The sequence below is a fragment of the Poromitra crassiceps genome, assembly GCF_964638095.1.
Source record: "Poromitra crassiceps genome assembly, chromosome: 6".
In the NCBI taxonomy this organism is placed as follows: Eukaryota; Metazoa; Chordata; class Actinopteri; order Beryciformes; family Melamphaidae; genus Poromitra; species Poromitra crassiceps.
The window spans coordinates 38,225,935-38,247,389 of NC_139627.1; the positions used below are offsets into that span (position 1 = coordinate 38,225,935).

General features: G+C 42.7%; 1 protein-coding gene across 1 annotated transcript in view; it reads right to left on the reverse strand.

Annotated features, from left to right (window-relative positions):
* st6gal2a (ST6 beta-galactosamide alpha-2,6-sialyltranferase 2a) overlaps window positions 1-20,978 on the reverse strand; it is a gene marked incomplete at its 5' end in the record, with an annotated part of 39,065 nt that extends 18,087 nt beyond the window's left edge. Inside the window, 3 exons of the mRNA XM_083639029.1 lie at window positions 673-774; window positions 8,507-8,604; window positions 19,988-20,978. Coding sequence (XP_083495155.1) covers window positions 673-774; window positions 8,507-8,604; window positions 19,988-20,978 — 1,191 coding nt within the window. The remainder of the gene's footprint in view (window positions 1-672; window positions 775-8,506; window positions 8,605-19,987) is intronic.
* Window positions 20,979-21,455: the final 477 nt, after the last annotated feature.

The window sequence follows — 21,455 nt, forward strand, 5'->3', positions numbered from 1 at the left end:
TCTTTCAGGCCTGGAGGGATTTCGAAACGTACCCCGACCGCAACGGTGGGGGCCGTTTCTGGCGATGCTGAAGTTTTAGCTAACCTGTTCACATCTATGTTCGCAATGGCATCCCAAGTATCATCATACTATTATGGGATGCGATGCGAACAGTTGTATTATGGGATGTGCGTTTCCCAGGCAACGACACACGTTGACACGTTTTGGAACAGCGCTGCACGCTGGCACAATACTCCTAAAAGCAAAATGCTTATTGTTTTGAATGATTTGGCACCTTCTATTACTGTCAACACCAGTATTGTTGTATTGTAATAATATGCCATAAAGGTTTATTGAAATTTTGGGGAGAGCAGGGGGGGGGAATCTTGGAAAAAAATCGTAAAAAAAAAAAAAAAAAAATAGAGCCAACTAAAGCTTCGAGAGCCACGCAATGAGGAACTAGGCTCTACACAGACAGTAATATTGTAAAGTAACATAACTTTCAAATGAAAGTAACTAGTAATATGTAGTATATTACATTTTGAAAGTAACTTGCCCAACACTGGTGTGTGTGTGTGTGTGTGTGTGTGTGTGTGTGTGTGTGTGTGTGTGTGTGTGTGTGTGTGTGTGTGTGTGTGTGTGTGTGTGTGTGCGAGCACCCATTTGATTTATGAAACGATAACAAAAACATACCATGTGTAAGTTGACAGCGTAAGGTGCAGGGTCCCAGGCCACCAGAGTCACATTTTTGTAGAGGGAGCTTGTGTTGAATCGATGCTTAGGATTGGCCAGAATCTACAAGACGGAAATGCATGGTTTAAATGTAAAGCAAAATGTACACACTCCAGTATCTTATCTCCAGTACCTTGCAGCTGTTTGTGTTCATACTGTACACGGATGCTTCCATCAGGACTCAAGGTGTGGCCAAACAGCAGAAAAGCAATTGTTTAAAGCTGATTGGACCGTTATCAAAACCTGAATCTCTGTTGCTCTCTCTTGTTTTCATCCGTCTCTCTGGCCTTGGTTGTTCTGTTCTGTGACTTTATAATAGAGCTGAAACAATTCATCAATAAATCAATTGACAGAAAATTATTAATGGTGAACTATTTTTATAATCGTTTAAGACCCATTTTTAAGAAGAAAAAAATACAAAAATTAAAATGCAAATGTGAATGTGAATATTTTCTGGTTTCTTTAGTCTTCTTCATAAACTGATTATCTTTGGTTTGTGGACTAGTCAGGACAAAAGAAGACATTTGATGATGTCATCTTGCGCTTTGGGGTAGTTACCGGATCCCAGCACAGAGTCTGGCTAATACTGTATGTCATTATCCATTATCGTTTGATTTAAAAAAAAACTGTTTCCCCCTCCGGAGACTACTGCTTCTGCTAATGTTACATTGTGTTTTCAGCCTGAAACGTAACCACGTAATCTTATCCAATTACTCGATTAATCATAGGAATAATGGGTAGAATACTCGATTAGTAAAATAATCGACACCCTACTTTATAATAATTTCTCTTCTTCCTGTTCCTTTCCGGCCAAGTTGTTGGTGTTGTGTATTGGTCGGAAACAAACAAACAAATACATAAATAAACCAATTTGAGTTGACAGCAGTGGAATACTTCAGCTTTGGGCAGACAGATCAGGCTGTTTGATAGAATAGAAGAGCATGGAGTCCTGAGGCTGGATGAGATGAGAGTGGGAGTGAAACACTGAGAGCAGATGTTCTCTGCACTTCACACTGACGTTGTGAATCAAAGGCTTTCTTCTTCAAAGGGATCACTCAGCACCCCAACTTGGAAGAGAACAGTTGCACCATAAGGCAATCAGCCCATGCAGAAAAACAGCTTTTATGGCCACAAATACGCAGGATTGGGCAGTAACAGAATGCAAGCATTTAAAATACAAAATATGAGCAACTGTATTCCTTTACCGTTTGAATGGGTGGTATTCTGAATACAGTTACTGACTGTCTTTAGACTTGAAAGAAGAGCCGATGCACTGCAGTCTTAAGGATAGGTGCGTCGGAGGATAGGGTCCATAAGTAGAAGATAAAGAATTCCCGCACACCATCCAGTAATTGGCAAACTTTAATTAAACAACGTTTCAGTCGATCAGACCTTCATCTGATGAAGGTCTGATCGACCGAAACGTTGTTTAATTAAAGTTTGGGATGGAAATATAACGAACAATTGACTTACAAACATGCTGAAGAAGGTCTCAACATTACATCAGTGCGTGTGTGTGTGTGTGTGTGTGTGTGTGTGTGTGTGTGTGTGTGTGTGTGTGTGTGTGTGTGTGTGTGTGTGTGTTAGGGGCTACAATTGCGCCTTAAAAGGAGAATTTGTTTTTTTTTCAACCTGGACCCTATTTTCCACACTGTATGTATCTAAGGGACTCATCGTGACATATTTTTTTCAAATTGGTCGAGTACTCACCGAGATAGCCTTGTTTACAGCTGGAGCAATGTGCTCAAACAACTATCAGTGTAACCCAGTGGGGCAATCCCGCACCGCATCGTCAATACACGTTCGCTAATAAAACTGCTTGTTTTGCCGTCTGCGGGAAGGCTCAAACTGTCAATAGTGTTTGGCAACATGGAAACGACTCTCCGGACAGAGAAAATGGGCGTGAACAGGTGAGGAGAGAGAGAGAGAGAGAGAGAGAGAGAGAGAGAGAGAGAGAGAGAGAGAGAGAGAGCGAGAGCGGAGCAGGGAAGCTACTATATGAAGCCAACATCTCCCTAATTAAAAAAAAGGGGAAGGAGGAAGTAGACCCTGCCAGCTATAGACCCATAGCGCTCCAGAATTTTGACAGAAAGGTCATCACTAAGACACTGGCTACCCGGCTAAATAAACATTTGTCATCTATCACTCATCCTGACCAGACAGGGTTTATCCCAAATAGGTTTTCTTTCTTCAATGTCAGACGCCTCCTCAACACCATATATGCAGATCACAGTAAGACCAGTGGTGCAGCGATTTTATCACTCGATGCACAGAAGGCGTTTGACCAGGTTGAGTGGCCTTATATGTTCGAGTCACTGCGCATATTCGGGTTTGGTGATTCACTCATATCCTCCTGGGTAAAGCTCATATATGCTAGTCCGTCATGTTCAGTTATAACCAATGGTGATAAGTCAACCATGTTTCCATTACTTCGTTCGGTTCAGCAGGGTTGCCCTCTCTCGCCGGCCCTCTTCGCCGTCGCGCTCGAGCCTCTCGCCTTAAAAATACGTAGTCACCCAGGCATCGCAGGGCTGAAAGTTGGAGGTATTGAAACGCGTATCAGTCTGTACGCAGACAATGTAATATTATACCTACATAATTCAGAACAATCGATCCCCCCTCTCCTAGAATTAATCACTTCCTTCGGTAAGCTATCCGGATACACAATTAACTGGACAAAGAGTGACTTTATGCCTCTCTCTGATGTCTTCACCCCCAGTTTCCTGGAAAATCTCCCATTCAAACTGGCAAAGGACCGCCTCACCTATCTTGGCTTGACCATACCCAGAAAACCTAAACAAATATTTAAGTTAAATTTTGGTGATTTTGTTTTAAGACTTAAAAAGTGTATAGAAAACTGGAAAATCCTACCCTTGTCCATGATTGGCCGTATAAACTCAGTTAAGATGGTTTCACTTCCCAGGTTCCTCTATCTGTGTCAAAACCTTCCTATCTTCCTCACATCGGTTTTTGGGGCCGGTGTGCATGCACAGCAGGGCCCTTACATTCGACTCTGTCGCTGCATTTGCGCACGGATCCTGGCCGAGTAAATGTCTTTCCAGTCCGGTAGGTGGCGGTAATGCACCTCTGGCTAATAAACACATCGTTGCCTTGAACCAATGGTGACTGGTGAAAAGTGAAAAAAGCTCTCTCTGACTCTGTCTGCTTCATGTGTGGGCGTGCCGACTCCCGACACACAGGAGGACAGACACAGCGAAAATGGCAGCGGCTTCTAGGGATGGGCATTTTAAGCAATTGAAATAGTCTATTATGAACGAGTGCTCGAGCACTCGCGCGGGGGGCGCGGGCTGTGTGATTACTATGGTAATGTCTGAGCAGGGGTAATCTGCTGTGTATGGGGCTGTTCACACATAACGTTTGCATTTTTGCATGGAAAAAGCGCTACCTGGAGCATTTTTTTGTCAGGAGAGGGACTGACTGTGATGATATTAGGTGACGCTAAGCTAACATCATTCTAAAGCCTACCTTTAGACAGTATCTCCGGTTGGAGTAGCGCTTTGGAGCAGACAAGTTGTGAAACAAGCGAAGGCATTTCATTTCCAATACATGTCCATTGTTGCTGAATAGTGATCACCATGATGCGATTGTCTCCCAAAAAGTGATTCTTTCTCCACATTTCTTGTGACTAACGTTATGGGAAACGACAGTGTAGTCAGTAAACTAGTGCAACGTTTTGAATGAGTTTTATCGGGCGTGCGCTATGAAGAAGCGTGCTTCTCATTCGGGAGAATATCTCCAGGCAGCTTTTTTCGGGAAGAGCTGGAAAACTTCCGGTTAAAACTTTCAAAATAATGTTACTTAACACGTTCACTGCCAAGGACGTGTTAACACGTTTTCAGAATCCAGCTGTTGACTGCCAAGGACGTGTTAACACGTTCTCAGAATCGATTTTTTTTTTTTGACGGTGGGACGTTGATCTAACCCTTTTACGTCTCCTACACCAGAATTGGAGGTATTGAATGTGTATAATCTATTTTATCGACCCACTGAGTGTCGACATGTCTCTCCACAGTAGAAAGAGGCGACCCAAAACTGGAGGGAAAAGCGCGACGAAGCCGTTCTCATACTGTAAAATTGATGGCGAAAACGCTTTCACTTTCGCGCTGATGCACAGCGGTGGCAACGGTGGGGGGTTCCAAGAATAGATTGGATGCACACTTTGAAACACGCAGCATAAATATGACCAGAATCGCATCAAAGCTCTCAACCAAAACTCCACGAAACGAGCGAGTCCACCCAGACTTCCTCAAACAGCGACCGCTCAAACAGGCAGCAGCCAGGCAGCAGCAACTTCGTTGTGACACGCCCGCTGGAGAGCCAGGGAGGCAGGAGGAGAACACACACGGAGGGAGGAGTTGGAAGCAGAGGGGGGTTTCCTGCTGTTATGGAGGAAATTACTGTTCAAAACTATTGTTTAGATGTCTGACTCTTACTGATGCCAAAAATGAATGGTTAAAGTGACTGTTCTATCGAATTTCACAAAAAGCCGTTTATCTCTGAATAATTTTTCTGACGCTGAAACCATGCTGTATTCAACTGCTAATGCTTACATAACTACTAACTCTACAAACTAACTCTTTTAGACAGAGAAAGCACACATTCTATTAGTTCTTTTGAGATATTGTGTGTTCACAAAATCTTAGCAGAAAAGAATCCTCGGGTCTTGAAAGATGAGCCAGAATCCTCAAAAAAACCCTCTGGCAAAAGCTAACTACAGTAAAAAAAAAAACGTCTGGCAGTGAATGTGTTAAACAAAAGTAAATAGCTTATTGATGCACGTTGGAGGAGAAAAGGTATTTCAATGAATGAAGCAGCAAACCTTGTATCAAAATACTCGTTGTGATGTTATATGGCGTGAAACTGTGGCTGTAACGCATTACTCAAAATAAATAAGGTTACAATAAGCGTTTTCTTTTGAAAGCAACAAAGCGGATGACGTACTAGTACATTCTGGCTGACTTGACGCCCGGCCGTGCAGTTGCTCCTGACGTAAAAGGTGCTTCAACGCGACCAAAGCGAAAGGCTCAAACACATCGAACCTGGCTAAACATCTTGCCGACAGGCACCCCGACCTGTTCAAAGAGTTTAAAGACAGACAGGTTAGCGAACGTGAACGATAAACATACATGCCCTCAAATAAGTCAAACGAGTATTGTGTGACAAGCGAACTTGTTTCACTGAAAAAGTTCGCTTGTCACAATAGCCTACTCGTTTACCTCTGCCAAGGAAGGAGCAAGTCATGACATGTAACGTTTAGGGGAGGGGACATCAGATGACTGCATACCATGTACAATATTTAATAACACTATGGGCCATAGTGTTATATTTGAATTTTGGGCCATAGTCTATGGCCCTCAATTCCAGTGTTATTAAAGCTTTTACATGGTAAGCAGTCATCTGATCTCACCTATCCTAATATTTACAATAATCCCAATTATTAATGATATACGAATTCATTGTAAAAAAAAAACACCTAGCCTACACGTATGGGGGGGGGGGGGGCTGGGAATACACCACATAATAAGCCTACATTTCAATAGCCTACATTTATGTGTGAAAATAATATATATTAGATTAACCATAAATCTGGCACTTCATGTTAATGAAGCTTAAACCCAGGATTATTAACCCACATAGGCTACACTACACCACAGGCACACTACACAAATGACTCAATACAGCTTGGCAGAGTTCTGCACTTTACTGAGCACACCGGCCCTATGCCAGGTTTCGACCTGGCCTTGTTTTCAAAGAACTGGACTCAATAATTCTGTCCTACATCTGGAATTATAAGAATCATAGAATTAAAAAAAAATCATTTGCAAAACCCCAAGTCTGAGGGAGGGCTGGCCTTACCCGTGTTTAGGCATTACTACTGGGCTGCCAATGCCAATTCAGGTGTGGCTGATGGACATGATCTCTGTTATACAGATGGAGAGGCTGAGGTTCCTGAGAGCCAACTCGCTCAGAAAGTTCTCAAATATCTGGGACCCCTTCTTGGCTTACTTTGACGAAGTCAAGAATGACTAGTGACTGAGGTTACGGGTGATAGACTGCTTACCTGGATGGTTTTCCATGGACCCCTTTCATAGGACTCAATGCATATTGTATAAGCACATGGGCACATATAGGGCTGGTAGTACCATGTTACAATACTAATGGTCAAAGATGTGTTTTTTTGTTTTTTCCTGTGTCTGAGCTTGTTTGTCTTGTTTGTTTATTGTTCTGCAAAAATTTGAAAATAAAATATATAAACAAAAACAAACAAACAGAGGATTTCTACTCTCGTCAACAGCGCTGTGATGTCCTCCTTTCTCTCTCTCTCCTCGCCTCTTCATACGCACATTTTCTCTGTCCCACAGTAAACCCCGGAGAATAATACTCATGTATATAGTCGTTTCCATGTTGCCAAACACTATTGACAGTTTGAGCCTTCCGGCAGACGGCAAAACAAGCAGTTTTATTAGCGAACGTGTATTGACGATGCGGTGCAGGATTGCCCTGTGTAGTTACACTGATAGTTGTTTGAGCACATTGCTCGAGCTGTAAACAAAGCTATCTCGGTGAGTACTCGACCAATTTGAAAAAAATATGTCACGATGAGTCCCTTAGATACATACAGTGTGGAAAATAGGGTCCAGGTTGAAAAAAAACGAAATTCTCCTTTAAGTCTCCAATCACATTATAGTACTTGCCCAGATAGTTTTCACAAGCCATTAATAAAGCCAAATAGCCAATCATAATTAATATGATTGTGTTTACATTAGAGCCCGACCGATATGGGATTTTTGAAACAGATACCGATACCGATTTTAGGGAATAAAAAATTACCGATACCGATAATATCGGCCGATATTTTTTTTTTTTTTTTTTTTTTTTTTTTATCATCAAATGTTTATCCCCCATTAGTGCTAATCCCCCATTAGTGCTAATTTTTTATTTATTTATCCTGGTTGCTGCTCCACCCTCTGCCGATCTGGGGAGAGCCGAAAACTGGCTCCATGCTTCCACATGGGCAGTTAGCCAGCCGCTTCTTTTCACCTGACAGGGGAAGCTTCACCGGTAGGACATAGCACGTGGGAGGATCACGCTATTCCAACGAGTTCCCCTCCCTCCGAACAGGCGCCCTTAACGACCAGAGGAGGCACCACATCAGCAACCCTCAAATATCAAACACTTGACAAAGATATGATTGAGTTGACATGAATTGAAATATGTGATGTAGGCAGGATATTTTACAGCTTATTAATAAACTCAATGCAATGAAACAGTAAACTTAACTGGGAATTTAATCATTATAAATAACTAGAAATACAAAAACACAATAGAACAAATAGTTAAGAAAAAATATCAAATATACACAACATGCTGTCCATGCTGTCTATAACTTATATATAAAAAAAAAAAAAAAAAAAAAAAATCTGCGCCAAATATTACCGATACGATATATAGCGATAATCGCCAATATCGGCCGATAATATCGGCGGGCCGATAATATCGGTCGGGCTCTAGTTTACATGCCTCCTGTGTCACGGGCTGCTGTCATCAACTCAGTGACCAAGACTACCTCTTATTTTTTGGGGACGACCAGTCGGCGTTGACTTTATTGGTAGAAAGGTCGACATTGAGTCATGATGCAACCCTGTGTGTGTTTGTGTGTTTGTGGGGGTGTGTGTGTGTGTGTGTGTGTGTGTGTGTGTGTGTGTGTGTGTGTGTCAGAGCCGAGAGCCCTATAGATGAATCTTTCATACTGCTGTACTGTACATGAGCTCACCTGTGAGTTGATGATGCGAATAGTGGTTTTGTTCCCCACGTCTTTCTCATATCCCTCTGTAGGAGCAGCATTGAACCGCAGAACTGCGTCATGGGTATCTGAAGATCACATCAAAGAGCATAGACAATGTTGTATATACTGTAAGACAATCTGAAAACATCAAGCTGTGAGTTTACACAGTTCGTTTGCATTCACCACCACGCTTTTAGCATTTCAACAGCATTTCACTTTAACAGCTAAAAAACAAATTGAAATGTGAAAGGGCGCAGTGGTAAAAACACTGCTCGATCGACCGATCAAACCAACATCATGACAGAAACATGCAAGGCATGTAGTATGGTACATGTTGGGCTGGGCGATATGACTTCAAATCAATATCATGATTTGATGATTACTTTTATCTTGATTACGATTAATGAACGATTATTTTGTATGATGTTTTTTTTACACTGCCTTCATAGTTCTCTGGCAAGGTCTGTACTGTACTGTTGGCTCAGTGTTTTTGCTTGCGTCATCCTCCTGTCGACAAATGTTAGTTGGACAGGGTGGGGGGCATGTGACTGAACACGTGACTGAACACGTGACTGAACACGACGTAGTATTTTTAAGCGGTGCAGCCACTTCTATAAGTGACTATAGCCACTTCTTAACATGCAGTGGAATCCGTATTATAACCAGCTCCTAGCCGGTTGGCCTGCATGTTAAACAACAATTAGCCGGCCTACGCGCACTCCCGCGAGTCCGTATCATATTCATCTCGGTCCCCGGTGTAACATCCGCATAATAGGAAAAGCGGTTGCTATTAAACACTGGCAGCTCATAATCCCGATCATGTCTGAGTGGGCGGGTGGTGGCACTTCACGTTCACTAGTTTATTAATTAATGAATCGTTCGGGGCAATCGCTTATATCAACGAATTAAACGAGCAAACTCACGGTTTCCTCAAGTGCTGCAAACGGCTTTGAATTGTTTGGTAGAGCTAGGGATCCCAACGCGCTTCGGCTATGCAGGCAGGCAGGTCCGGTGCATCACACCGAGGAGAGAGCTTACTGCTGCGCTGCTGATCCATGTCAGAAAAAGTGAGACACAGGCCTAGCCTAACTTTTGTGGGGAGAAATACATTGAAAACTAGTCAGATATGACTTGAATGCCACTTGTAAAATAAATCACCCACAGTGATTGACGACGGTCCGGCCACTATTTTGACTGGGCGGCTTTATGTAACAAGCGCTCATTTTTGGCATACTGCCACCCCTTGCGGTCGGAATGGACCCTCGAGTTAAAACGGCATGTATTTGAATGGAGTTTGGTTAAAGATTCGCTAAAGCTGTTTTCGACGACTCACACGACAACTATTTGCCTTATAGGGAATAACGTGCATGCTCCCGCACCCCCTCCCCCCGCCCACTGGCAGAGAGAATACTGACCTTTTCCAGCTGTTTCTAAACAAAGACCCCTCATGTTTAAAAAGGTAAAACCGGAAAATATCCTGCTAGCCGCTAGCCAGACATGATCCAGACTTCATGTTTAAAAGCCACTTATGTGTGTTAGAGCACGAGATGGGTTACTACTGTAACTTGCAAATGAATGATACTGTTTTACCAAGAATCGTGGTAATAATGCCTGTCAAGCGCCTGTATTCTTCTCATAACCGTTCTTTGATGGATGGTTATAGTAATAATTACAAGATTGTGATCTGTGCCTACACAGTGATCGATCAATCCCCTCCACTTCCATCAGCGGTATGAAACCTGAAAGAGTGATCCTCCCGGGTTGATCTGACACTAGAATGGATGGTCCCCCTTCATGACTATCACCAGTCCACTGCTCGAACACTGATTGGCATTCAGCACGACGCCTCCTCTCCAAATACCCGCGGAATACATGTTCACTGGCTTGACATTGACAGCGTACATCCCCGCTGTGTTATAATACTCTCTGATACACCGTAGACGTGTCCGTTTCCTGCAGGGCTATGCTGGACCGGTGGATTCTCACAGCACCGCTTTCACAAAGCAGGCGCTTTTCTAAATCTACATCCGGCAAGAGAAGACAACATTACATTTGCTGATAAAGCCAAAATTAAATGGTCAGTCATGTCTTTTTAAATCACAGGTGTTCACAGTATGTCATGTAATTTGTCTTTCCACTAGATTGGTTTAACCATAGCCTAACCACCAGCACCATCCTCATGTCTTGTTGCTCTCCTCTGATTCTGTTCTCTTTGATGTGCTACTATACAGATAAAGTTATTGTTCATCATTACAAAAGAATAACATAAAAAGGTACTGCCTGATAATGATCTATTCAGGTTTTAATATGGTGTTATGCCATATTTCACAAGTGGGTGGGGCATGGTGTGTGTGTGTGTGTGCACTTTTGTTTTGATGACAGCTGATCAGTTAAAAATCTAAAGGGGCAGCTCTATAATTCACCACTTATTGACTGATCAATCCTTGATTATGATTAATTATTTCTGTTTTGAATGTCACCTGTTTACAAGACTGTTTTCTGATCTCATTGGAGCAACTGGCTTCCCAGGCTCAAACAGGTCATGAGAGCTTCCAAGCAATGGACTAGCAGCACCATCTACTGACAGATCATGGCTGAGCAGAGGAACTTCTGGTGCTTATGGGCAAACAACACATGAATATCAAGTAACTAATAAGGTGTAGAGCCTAGTTCCTCATTGTGCGGCTCGCGAGACGATGGCGGCTCTAGACTCTTTCAATGGCGGCTGGCGGCTGATATAAATAATACAATCACTGTCAAAACAATTCCCTCACTGCGGTGTCAAACTGCGTGGTTGCCAGGTTTGTGGCCCTTTGGAGCACCAAATGGGGGTTAAAACTCACCATATACCGGTAGCCTATCTGGCAACACTGCAAACAAGCCAATGCCTCGTGGAGGGATTGGGTCAGTGGGAGGGAGCAGAAGAGTGCTACAGGTGTGAATGACAGGGCGTATTGTTGCAGCTGGCATTTCCTCGTTAACGATGAAATGCGCAAGCTGCAACAATCGAGTCACGTTAACCCCCCCTCCCAGCGTCGGAGTTTTAACGATAAGCAAAGCAGCTATTTAGCCTACTGAGCTGGGTGTGGAGACCAGGAAAGCACAGGCTGTTTACTGAACTGGAGGTGTGTGGAGCTGCATCCCAGAGAGAGACAGACTGGACATCAGAATGTTTTCATTTTTTTTTTTTTAATCAAGTCGGTGTGAATGTTTTCATCACTTTTATCATTTTTTATTAAGTATATATATATATATATATATATATATGTATACACATTAAAAAAAAATTATAAAGTCAGTCTGAATGTTTTTATGATTTTTATAATAGTTTCTAACATTTTTATCATTGGTTCTACATTTTTTATCATTGGTGTTATCATTGAATAAACTAAAAACTAAATCAAACGCTTACTGTGTGGTTTTGCGGTAAAAGTGGCTCTCCTCTTGACTTTGACCAGCTAGTGTGGCTCTCATGGAGAAAATAGTGAGGATCACTGGTGTAGAGTCACCTTTTGCCTTGAGAACATCTTCAGCCCTCAGTCTCATATGAGTCCCTAGTCTATGAAATTCTTCACAAAGGAAAACCTTCAGTTCTTTGAGGAATAAAGGAGGTGGAAATCATTTTCACTCTGTGCTCCAGACTCTTCCATAAAGGTTAAATGTAGGGCTGCACAATTAATCGAATCGATATCGCAATATGGCCAAGTGCAATATCCATATATCGCAGGAGCTGCTGCAATTTGATCAAGGTAAAATATGTCACAACATAGCATTAAATGAAGCATTGTGGTGCTACAGAGATGCCCCGGCCTACAAATCATATTCTAGGAACATGCTTGTTTGGGACTAGACTCAGCTCTCAGTCTTAATCCGTTTCACTACCTTAAGACTGAGAATATTATTATTTAAATCTTTTCATAACGTTAGGTGGTGCTGTTGGAAGCCTTGCATCGGAGAACCAATCATGAGTGTTGTGGGCGGGCCTGCTTTCTGGGGGCAGTGACGCTCATGCAGAACCGGTGTCTCGCAAAACATCGCCGCGTTTGCGGAGAAACATATTAATCACTTAGAAACAAACATAACCTGTTAATAGGACGTGTTTCATCCGGCCCCGGCGGCTAGAGGTCTTTCCCCAGCGATAAGCCCGACTCCCGAGGCTAACGTTACAGAGCCTGCCGATGACTTCACAGTAGCAAGCGGACCACTTCCGGGTAGGAAAAATGATTGTAAAATAAACAACAGGTATAAACTCTCTTTGCAGCACATCAGTGTCTTGCTCTATATTGGAACTATGAAACATTGCATTGCCGCTACCAAATACAATTCTAATAATAAATGTAGGCGTGTCTGCTGCCGGCCGTTCTCGCCGGGCTCGAAGAGACAGATTTTGACAATGAAATTCCCAGACGTTTGGTGGTTAGGTGGCGCTGTTGGCGCCGCTCACCAAATGTCTGGAAACCGAGACTAGTTTGGGACAAAACCAGTAATTTTTTTTAATCATTTTTATATACGGTAGTTATATTCTTTTCCAGTGAAAATGAAATGCAACAATTTGCATTCCCATTAGAATCGTGACTCATGACAATATCTGTCAATATATGTATATGTATATATGTGTATTATATATATATACCGTATATGTGTATTATATATATATATATATATATATATATATATATATATATATATATATATATATATATATATATATATATATATATATATATACACTAGACATCTCTTGTGCTGCTCTGGCTCGTGTGTATAATAATAATAACAATAATAATAATAATAATAATAATAATAATATACTGTATTTCATATTGTGCAGCCCTAGTTCAAAGATGGTCAGATCTGGTGACTGAGGCCATGGAAGGCGTTTGACTTCATCCTTCTGGTACTTATGAAAGCACTCTGAGTCTGCAGTGTTTATGGGGGCAATATCATCTTGGAACATGGGAAAATCACAAGGGAACAGTGTTTTACCCACAGGGTCACCTGCTCCTGGAAAATGGCCCCATATTCCTTGACTGTTATATATCATAACAGATCCACCGCCATGTTTACAGCTGACATTGTGGACTGAAGAAGGCTATAGGAACATTTGCGAAAGGTGACTCATCATCAGACCATATTTCTTTCAGGTTGGTTGATATAAGTGATTTCTGAATGGCACAACTGCCATAAATAATTAAGTTTATGAAGCTCACAATGTATAATTTTGCTCAGTGAGTGAATCCTGTATTGCATCTACTGGCCCTCTTTACTGATGCAGTTTGACCATGTTTGTCACATGTTATCATGATTGGTGGGACTTCACTGTCCCTCAGCTTCTTGCCACATGAAATCCTAGTGCAGTTTTTGTGAGCGATGCTCCTGCAATTCACGCGCTAACAGCTTGTCCTCTTTGGAACTCTGGTAGTTGCCTCACGGTACTTTGGAAACATACAGAAGTGGTGATTGTCAGACAGGTTGGGTTAGCGTTAGCTGACAAACACTGCTGATTAGCATTCAACTTCATATGCCTCGCATGTGAAATAAAATCTGAGCTTAGTTCTGGATATCAAGATTAGGTGATGATACTGTGGATCTGGTCAAATGCTCCTATGCCCATCCTTCTTTTGACATTGTAATACTGCAGGGATTTTTTTTAACACATTGAGCCAATATTATTGAAGGTACTTTTTGTTTTGTTTGTTTGGGCCAGGAGAGTGGGAGGGTAATCACTCTTTTAGATGTTTTGTTTCAGAAAGTGTAAGAAACCCATGGCCAAAATAGTCATACATTCTGTCATTGCGAAGTGACATTGTCACATTGTCAATAGTGAAGTAAATGATTACCCTTTTTGCTGGGGACCCCCTGGAACCCTCTCAAGGGCCCCTGGGGGTCCCCAGACCCCACTTTGAGAACCACTGAGCTAAAGAGCACATTGGACACATACTGGGGATGCTAATGCAGATGGGGATGCTGTTTAGTCCTTTCGCCACATGATGGCAGCCACACATCACGCTGCATGTGTCTCGACTGAAACCAGACATACTGTACTGTAAAGCCCTCATCTGATTAACAACACAGTGCAGCACCTCCTTTTCAATTGTGGTTGATGGACATGATCTCTGTTATACGGATGGAGAGGCTCAGGTTCCTGAGAACCAACTCACTTAGAACATTTCTAACGACCTGGGACCTGTTTCTAGCCTACCTCGATGAAGTTAGGGGCGATGGCTGGTATCTCATGGACCCCTCGCGCGGGACCACATGTACAGTACATTTATTTTAAGCACACAATGCGCCTTATGTGGCTGGTAGCACCACGTAGTAATATTGAATGTTGATGATGTTTGTATGTTTTTTCTTTCTTTTCTTTTCCTGTGCCTGTTTGTTTTGTCTTGTTTGTGTACTGCTCTATTAAAAAATTTAAAATACTATATATATATATATATATATATATATATATATATATATATATATATATATATGTGTGTGTGTGTGTGTGTGTGTGTGTGTGTGTGGAAAACAATAAAACACAAAAAACAGTGCAGCAGCCACTGAGAAACCTGACAATATAAATCTTAACAAAACTGCAGGTGGCATAGGAAACGGATTTGATCTTCACATTCACATAAACCTTCACATAAACTATTCAGGATCAGATAGATGATGATGCAGGAAGGGAGGGCACAAGGGGAAGAAGAAGTAGGCAGACGCAGAGAGGGCTCAATGCACTTTGATTTCCTGCTGAAGCTAATCTGGAGAATGAATGTAACAAGTTAAGCTTGTCTAACATTGTGAGGCAGTTCAATAATTAATGAGTTTATGACATTAATCCCATTCGTCAAGTCGCTAAGTCCACTGTCAGGAGGGGAAAAAATGTTTTTTTTACTGAGATATTTAATACCACAATGATGAGACGGCTAACCAATACTCTGCTGCTGTTTGACATAAGGATGAGTGTGCTTGTGCTAGTATAACATTATCTAGCTGTACCCATGGGCATCAATGAGGTATCATATGATCAGTATTGTTATTGGTATTATTAGAATTATTAGCATCATTAGTATTATCATCACCACATGCCCTGGCCCCATCGTTCGGAATTCTTTTTTTATGTATTTGATTCCATTAGCCTTCATTTGATCATCTATTGTTTTTACTCTGGATTTCGGTCGTGTTTGCTGTAAAGCAACTTTGTGGCAAAAACAGCTTTATAAATAAACCTGACCTCACAATGCTCAGATTTCAGATTTATCTTTCAGCAGGGGAAGTTTCCAGCAGTGGGGGAGGCCTCGCTGTTGGAAGACTGTAGGTAGGTGCAACTAACACTGGAGTTTTTCCACATCTACAATCAACACTACTGTAAAACCAACTGTGAAAATATCGGGTCAAGTGGAAATATACGTTTCTATCACTTGTGTGCATCAGATTATCAGAAAATATGTCCGGTCAATATAGCAGAACAGTCCAAGGCAGCAGGAGCCTACAGTATATAGGTCTGTACAGTACAGAGACAGAATGTTACAAAGCTCTAGGCCTCCATATCGAGGCCAGAGCTTTGCTGTAGGCAGCCGAGCTCACGAGGAAATGCTATACAGGTGATGTGAAGGAGCCTGATTAGTTACCACAGGGGGTTCTTGTTTTTTTTATAGTGAGCCATCTGTCCTCGAGTTCACACTCTCCCCACTCCCCTACGAGCTGCCAACGTCTCTGAGCGAAGACCAGACATATTCACACTAAGACATAATCTTACGAGGCACACACGCTTCAGCATGGCTCAAAAGCAGCTTCAAGTGTGAATTATGCGGCACCGTGCAAAAACGGACACACAAAAGATTATTCATTGACAATTGAACACTCCACCTCCTGTATACAGTTGCTTCTGCACCGTCCCACAGTGTTACATTTCCAAGAATTCAAACTCGCAAAAATGATGATGTTGCGATGGTTTAGCTGCTAGCCTACATGATGAATGGACTTTTAGATCAATGCTCTGCATGTTCCACCATAACACAAAGCCATCACTCTGCCTTCGCACTGCTTGCCAGAGATCAAGAGACGTCACAAAGGCTCCAAAGGATCAATGCAGTATTTCACACTGACGGCACACAAGCCCAGCAAGCACCTAAAGCTGCCTTTCCCTCCCCCAAGAAATATTGCCTTGTAAGAAATCTCATGTCATTCATGTAGCAAGGAACATTAAAGGAGCATGAGAGGTACAGACTTTCATGATCGCATTCATCTTCTAGTCCAAGACCCTTTTTAAAAATCATGTGTCTAAACACAAATGACATATATATCTCCACATTAGCGCTGTGCCAGCACTGGAGAAAGGTCTGGCTCAACCCACGATCATTCTGGTATTGTGGAAAAAAAGCTCTGACTTGTTTGTATTTCTTTAAACCCTTAAGAAATTGAAAAAATAATAATATAATAAGATTTTTTTTAAGATTTTTTTTCCCCCTGCTCTCCCCAAAATTTCAATAAACCTTTATAGCATATTATTACAATACAACAATACTGGTGTTGACAGTAATAGAAGGTGCCAAATCATTCAAAAACAATAAGCATTTTGCTTTTAGGAGTATTGTGCCAGCGTGCAGCGCTGTTCCAAAACGTGTCAACGTGTGTCGTTGCCTGGGAAACGCACATCCCATAATACAACTGTTCGCATCGCATCCCATAATAGTATGATGATACTTGGGATGCCATTGCGAACATAGATGTGAACAGGTTAGCTAAAACCTTAGCGTCGCCAGCGACGGCCCCCACCGTTGCGGTCGGGGTACGTTTCGAAATCCCTCCAGGCCTGAAAGATTTTCTAGGGGAAACTGGTATATATATATATATATATATATATATATATATATATATATATATATATATATATATATATATATATATGTGTGTGTGTGTGTGTGTGTGTGTGTGTGTGTGTGGAAAACAATAAAACACAGAAAAATGGTAGGCAGATGTGCTTGGTTGGGGTGGCTTTTGGGGTTTTGCGGTAAAAGTGGCTCTCCTATTGACTTTGTCCTGCCAGTGCGGCTCTCATTGAATAAATAGTGAGGATCACTGCTTTAAACCAATCACAATCGCCTTGGGTGGCGCTAAGCCCAGAGATGGTGCCCTTGCGAAATAGTGTTGTCTTGGTGGAATAGGGATGCTCCGATCACGTCTGCCCGATACCGATCGCCATGCCAATCTTTTTGTTTGTTTTTGTTGTTTTTTTGTTATTGACAAATGCTGCATATTAAAAAAAAGTCTTGGCTGATGCAGACTGTGTTGCACAGTTGATTTCCCTACTGTTGCCAAAATGTACTATTGTAAGTTGCTTTGGATAAAAGCGTCTGCTAAATGATCATGTAATGTATAGCAGTAGTATTATAGGTCTTTTTTTATTGCAGTTGGTATAGCAGTATTATAGGTCTAACAGTTTCAATTTTACATGCATTTATGCATTTCATCCATCAAAGTCGTGGTTAATAAAAAGTGGGCGTGTGTCCATATAGCTCCATATATCGGTTTTTGCAATTAGCGCATATAAAGCATTATTGGAAAATCCCAATCTCATATTTAGGACGAATTTCGTCTGATTCGGATCGTTGGCCGATCGATCGGCGCATCCATCGCTTGGTAGAAGTTGGAACCAAATGGCTACATCCCCGCAAAATAAAATGCCACATAAAACAGTAGAATGTGTATGTCGAGGATGTAAAACTTGCCATTTTCAGCATGGTGGTTGTTGTTGTTGATAGCGAAAACAGAAGGGAAATCCCGACCCCTTCCCCGCCGACTAGGGATGTTCATCAGTTATCGAAAATCGATAATTGATCGTTAAGGAATGGAATCGATCATGTGGAATTCTTATCGATTATTGTTATTATTAAAAAATATATATTATTATTATTTTTTATTTTTTTGCGGACTAGGTTTGGGTGGAATTCGTTCCTCCTCGCCCCACTCAATTGCACAGCCGACAAACGTGAGGTGGAGCTTCATATAGTCTCTAGTTTTCTGGCTGGGCACGGGCCTTTGTGCCAGCAAAACTGTTTTAAACATGGGGAATTCAAGTCTAACGTCCATTATATATGGTATAATTAATAACAAACTACCTGACTATGATAAAACATCCACAAAAGGAAAATGGGAAATAGATCTAGATTGTACTTATGATGAGGTAGAGTGGGGCTTTTTATTGGAGCAGGCTCAGATTTTATTAATTTCCACAAAACACAGGCAAATTCAATTTAATATACTCCATAGGACATATTACACACCCTACAGATTACACAAAATGGATAGCAATATTTCCCCCATGTGCCCGAGATGTAAAGTTACAGAAGGAGACCTCCTACACATGCTTTGGAGCTGCCCCGTGATTGAAGAGTTTTGGAAGTACGTTATCACACTAACTTCAGAGATAGTAGGCTCTCAAATTGGACAGGACCCAAAATTATGGATATTGGGGGACATGAGCTCTGCTGAAGTGAACCAGTACAAGAAATACTTTATCCTACTTGCTAGTACTGCAGTTAAAAAATGCATACTGATCAACTGGAAATCACAAGTATCTCCATCACAGAGACACTGGATTAACGAGCTCGTGTCTTACTGTACTCCAGAGAAGATATTGTATAATGTAAGAAAGAAACCTGCAACCTTCCAGAAAATTTGGGGGCCCTTTATCGATATGCTACCGTCTCTAAGAACAGGTGACCATAGCTAATTAGCATCTCTACCTGGACCAAATCTAATTTTAATGAATGCTAGAAATTGTTTGTAAGTACGTACGTATGTTTGTAAAATATAAATATATATATATATATATACCGGTATATATATATATATATATAATTATTATTAATATGATCGATAATCGATAATTGGACATTTTTCTAAATGAACATCCCTACCGCCGACCGAAAGTTGGCAAATTGGAGGGCTTATAGGGGTGTCACACTCAATTTCATCCTGGGCCACATCAGCCTTATGGTTGCCCTCAATGTAACACGATATAAATGTATCTACTCTAGCCTACTTGTTATCATATTACATAATTGCCACTGATTCGATCAGTACTGGGCTTTAGTAATAACGTAATAATCAACTAGCTCTGAAAGAAGAATGATAGGAAAAACAATGGCAAACAGACAACTAGTAGCCTACTACAACTATTAAAACTAATTGAATTAGAATTGTTTTGCACAAATTGTATTCTTTGCTAGCTCTCGCGGGCCACATAAGATGAGATGCCGGGCCGGATTTGGCCCCCGGGCCTTGAGTTTGACACGTGGCTTATTATACCCATTGCTTAGTGAGTCAGTCAGACTAAAACACAAATAACATGTTTGAAAATGCTGACTCTTCAACTTCTACAATGCATTTTCTGCATTTTCTTCTGTCATCTGCCTTCTTCCTCTGGTTCTCTTAAACCATTTCCTGTATTGGAGAAACCCCCTCCTCTCTACTCACCGATCTCTTTGCCCAGTCCTGAGTGCAGGATGGCACCGGCTGAGGTCACCACAGCACAGGTCTTGAAGGCGCTCTGGTCTTGCCGCCTGTAGAGTTGCTCCAGGGGGAGGGGCGGCACCAGACGAGCCCAGCCCAGCGAGGAGAAGGGCTGCTCTGATCCATCCACCGTCCTCAGCCGGGCCTGGGCCTTCAGTCGACACAGCAGCTCCTCAGGGCTCTGGGCGGCCCGGCGGTGGCCCTTGTAGGCCACGTGGTGCTTGTTGGCGCTCAGGTAGTCCTTCATGGCACGCTGCAGGCGAGGACTCAGCATACCGGCGGACACGCGGCCCCGCCACAGGCGCTGCACCACAGAGGCCGACTTGGAGAAGTGGTAATACTCCTCCAGATCGGACGAGTCACCGCCAGCTCTCCCGCCTGCTGTGGTCCTCCTACTGTAACCCGTTTCTCCTTCTTCCTCCTCATCGTCCTCTTCCTCCCCGCCGTGGCGGCGTGCGGATCGGTTCTGGTACTCTGCGGTCTGGAGCGTTCTCTCTCGACTCTGGGTCACGGGGTCCGAGTGAGAACCCACGTTCTCTGTGCCGAAGGATGACCAGGCGGCCAAGCTCTGGGGGTCCAGGTAGTCCTGGCGGCTGGCCTCCTGGCTGCCGTACATGGCATAGGGAGCGCTGTTGGGGCTCCGACTCGCCTCCAGGCTGGACTCCGGGGTGGTGGAGATGACGGAAGGCTCTGGCTCCGCTCCGGGGTAGGTGGCGGTGGTTAAGGCGGAGGGCAGTTCGGGTCGCGAACCCATGATGGCGCGCTGCTGATGGGAGGCCTGGATAGAGGCCAGGCGTCGCGTGTCTGGGTGCTGGGAGAGCGAGGAGCCAGCGGAGGTCAGGGGCTCATCCACACGAGCGTCCAGGAAGTAAGAGAGGAGGCCCAGAAAGAGCAGAACCCAGGCCAGCATTCCCACCAGCACCAGCCTCCGCCACTGCCTCATACTGGACTTCATTAGCCCGCACTCACATACACGCCTGCTCGCCTGGCCCACCAACAACACAGCTCCACGGCCAGAGGTCAGCTGGAGGGCCTGGAGAGAAACGAAACGTCGGAAGTGAAACTCATGAAACTGCATGGGGCAGCAAGCACAAAGGAGGAGGAAGTAGCTATTTCTCTCAAGACTCACCTCAAATGATGACTATTTGTTCACGACCATGTGGCTTCCAGGATAGAACAGCACCCTAAGAAGAGAAGTGGGACAAATTAGCAGATGCCATTTGTACATGCGAGCTCATTATATGTGTGAACGCATAGACACACAGACGCACACAACTCACACACACACACACACACACACACGCAAACGCTTTAGGAAAGCACCCCCTGCAGGGACAGAACTTGGCTGCTTTCCATTCATAATAAATACGGCGAAAATAATTTTTTAATTCTACAACCATTTAGAAAGTATATAGTCCTACTTTTACAGCCC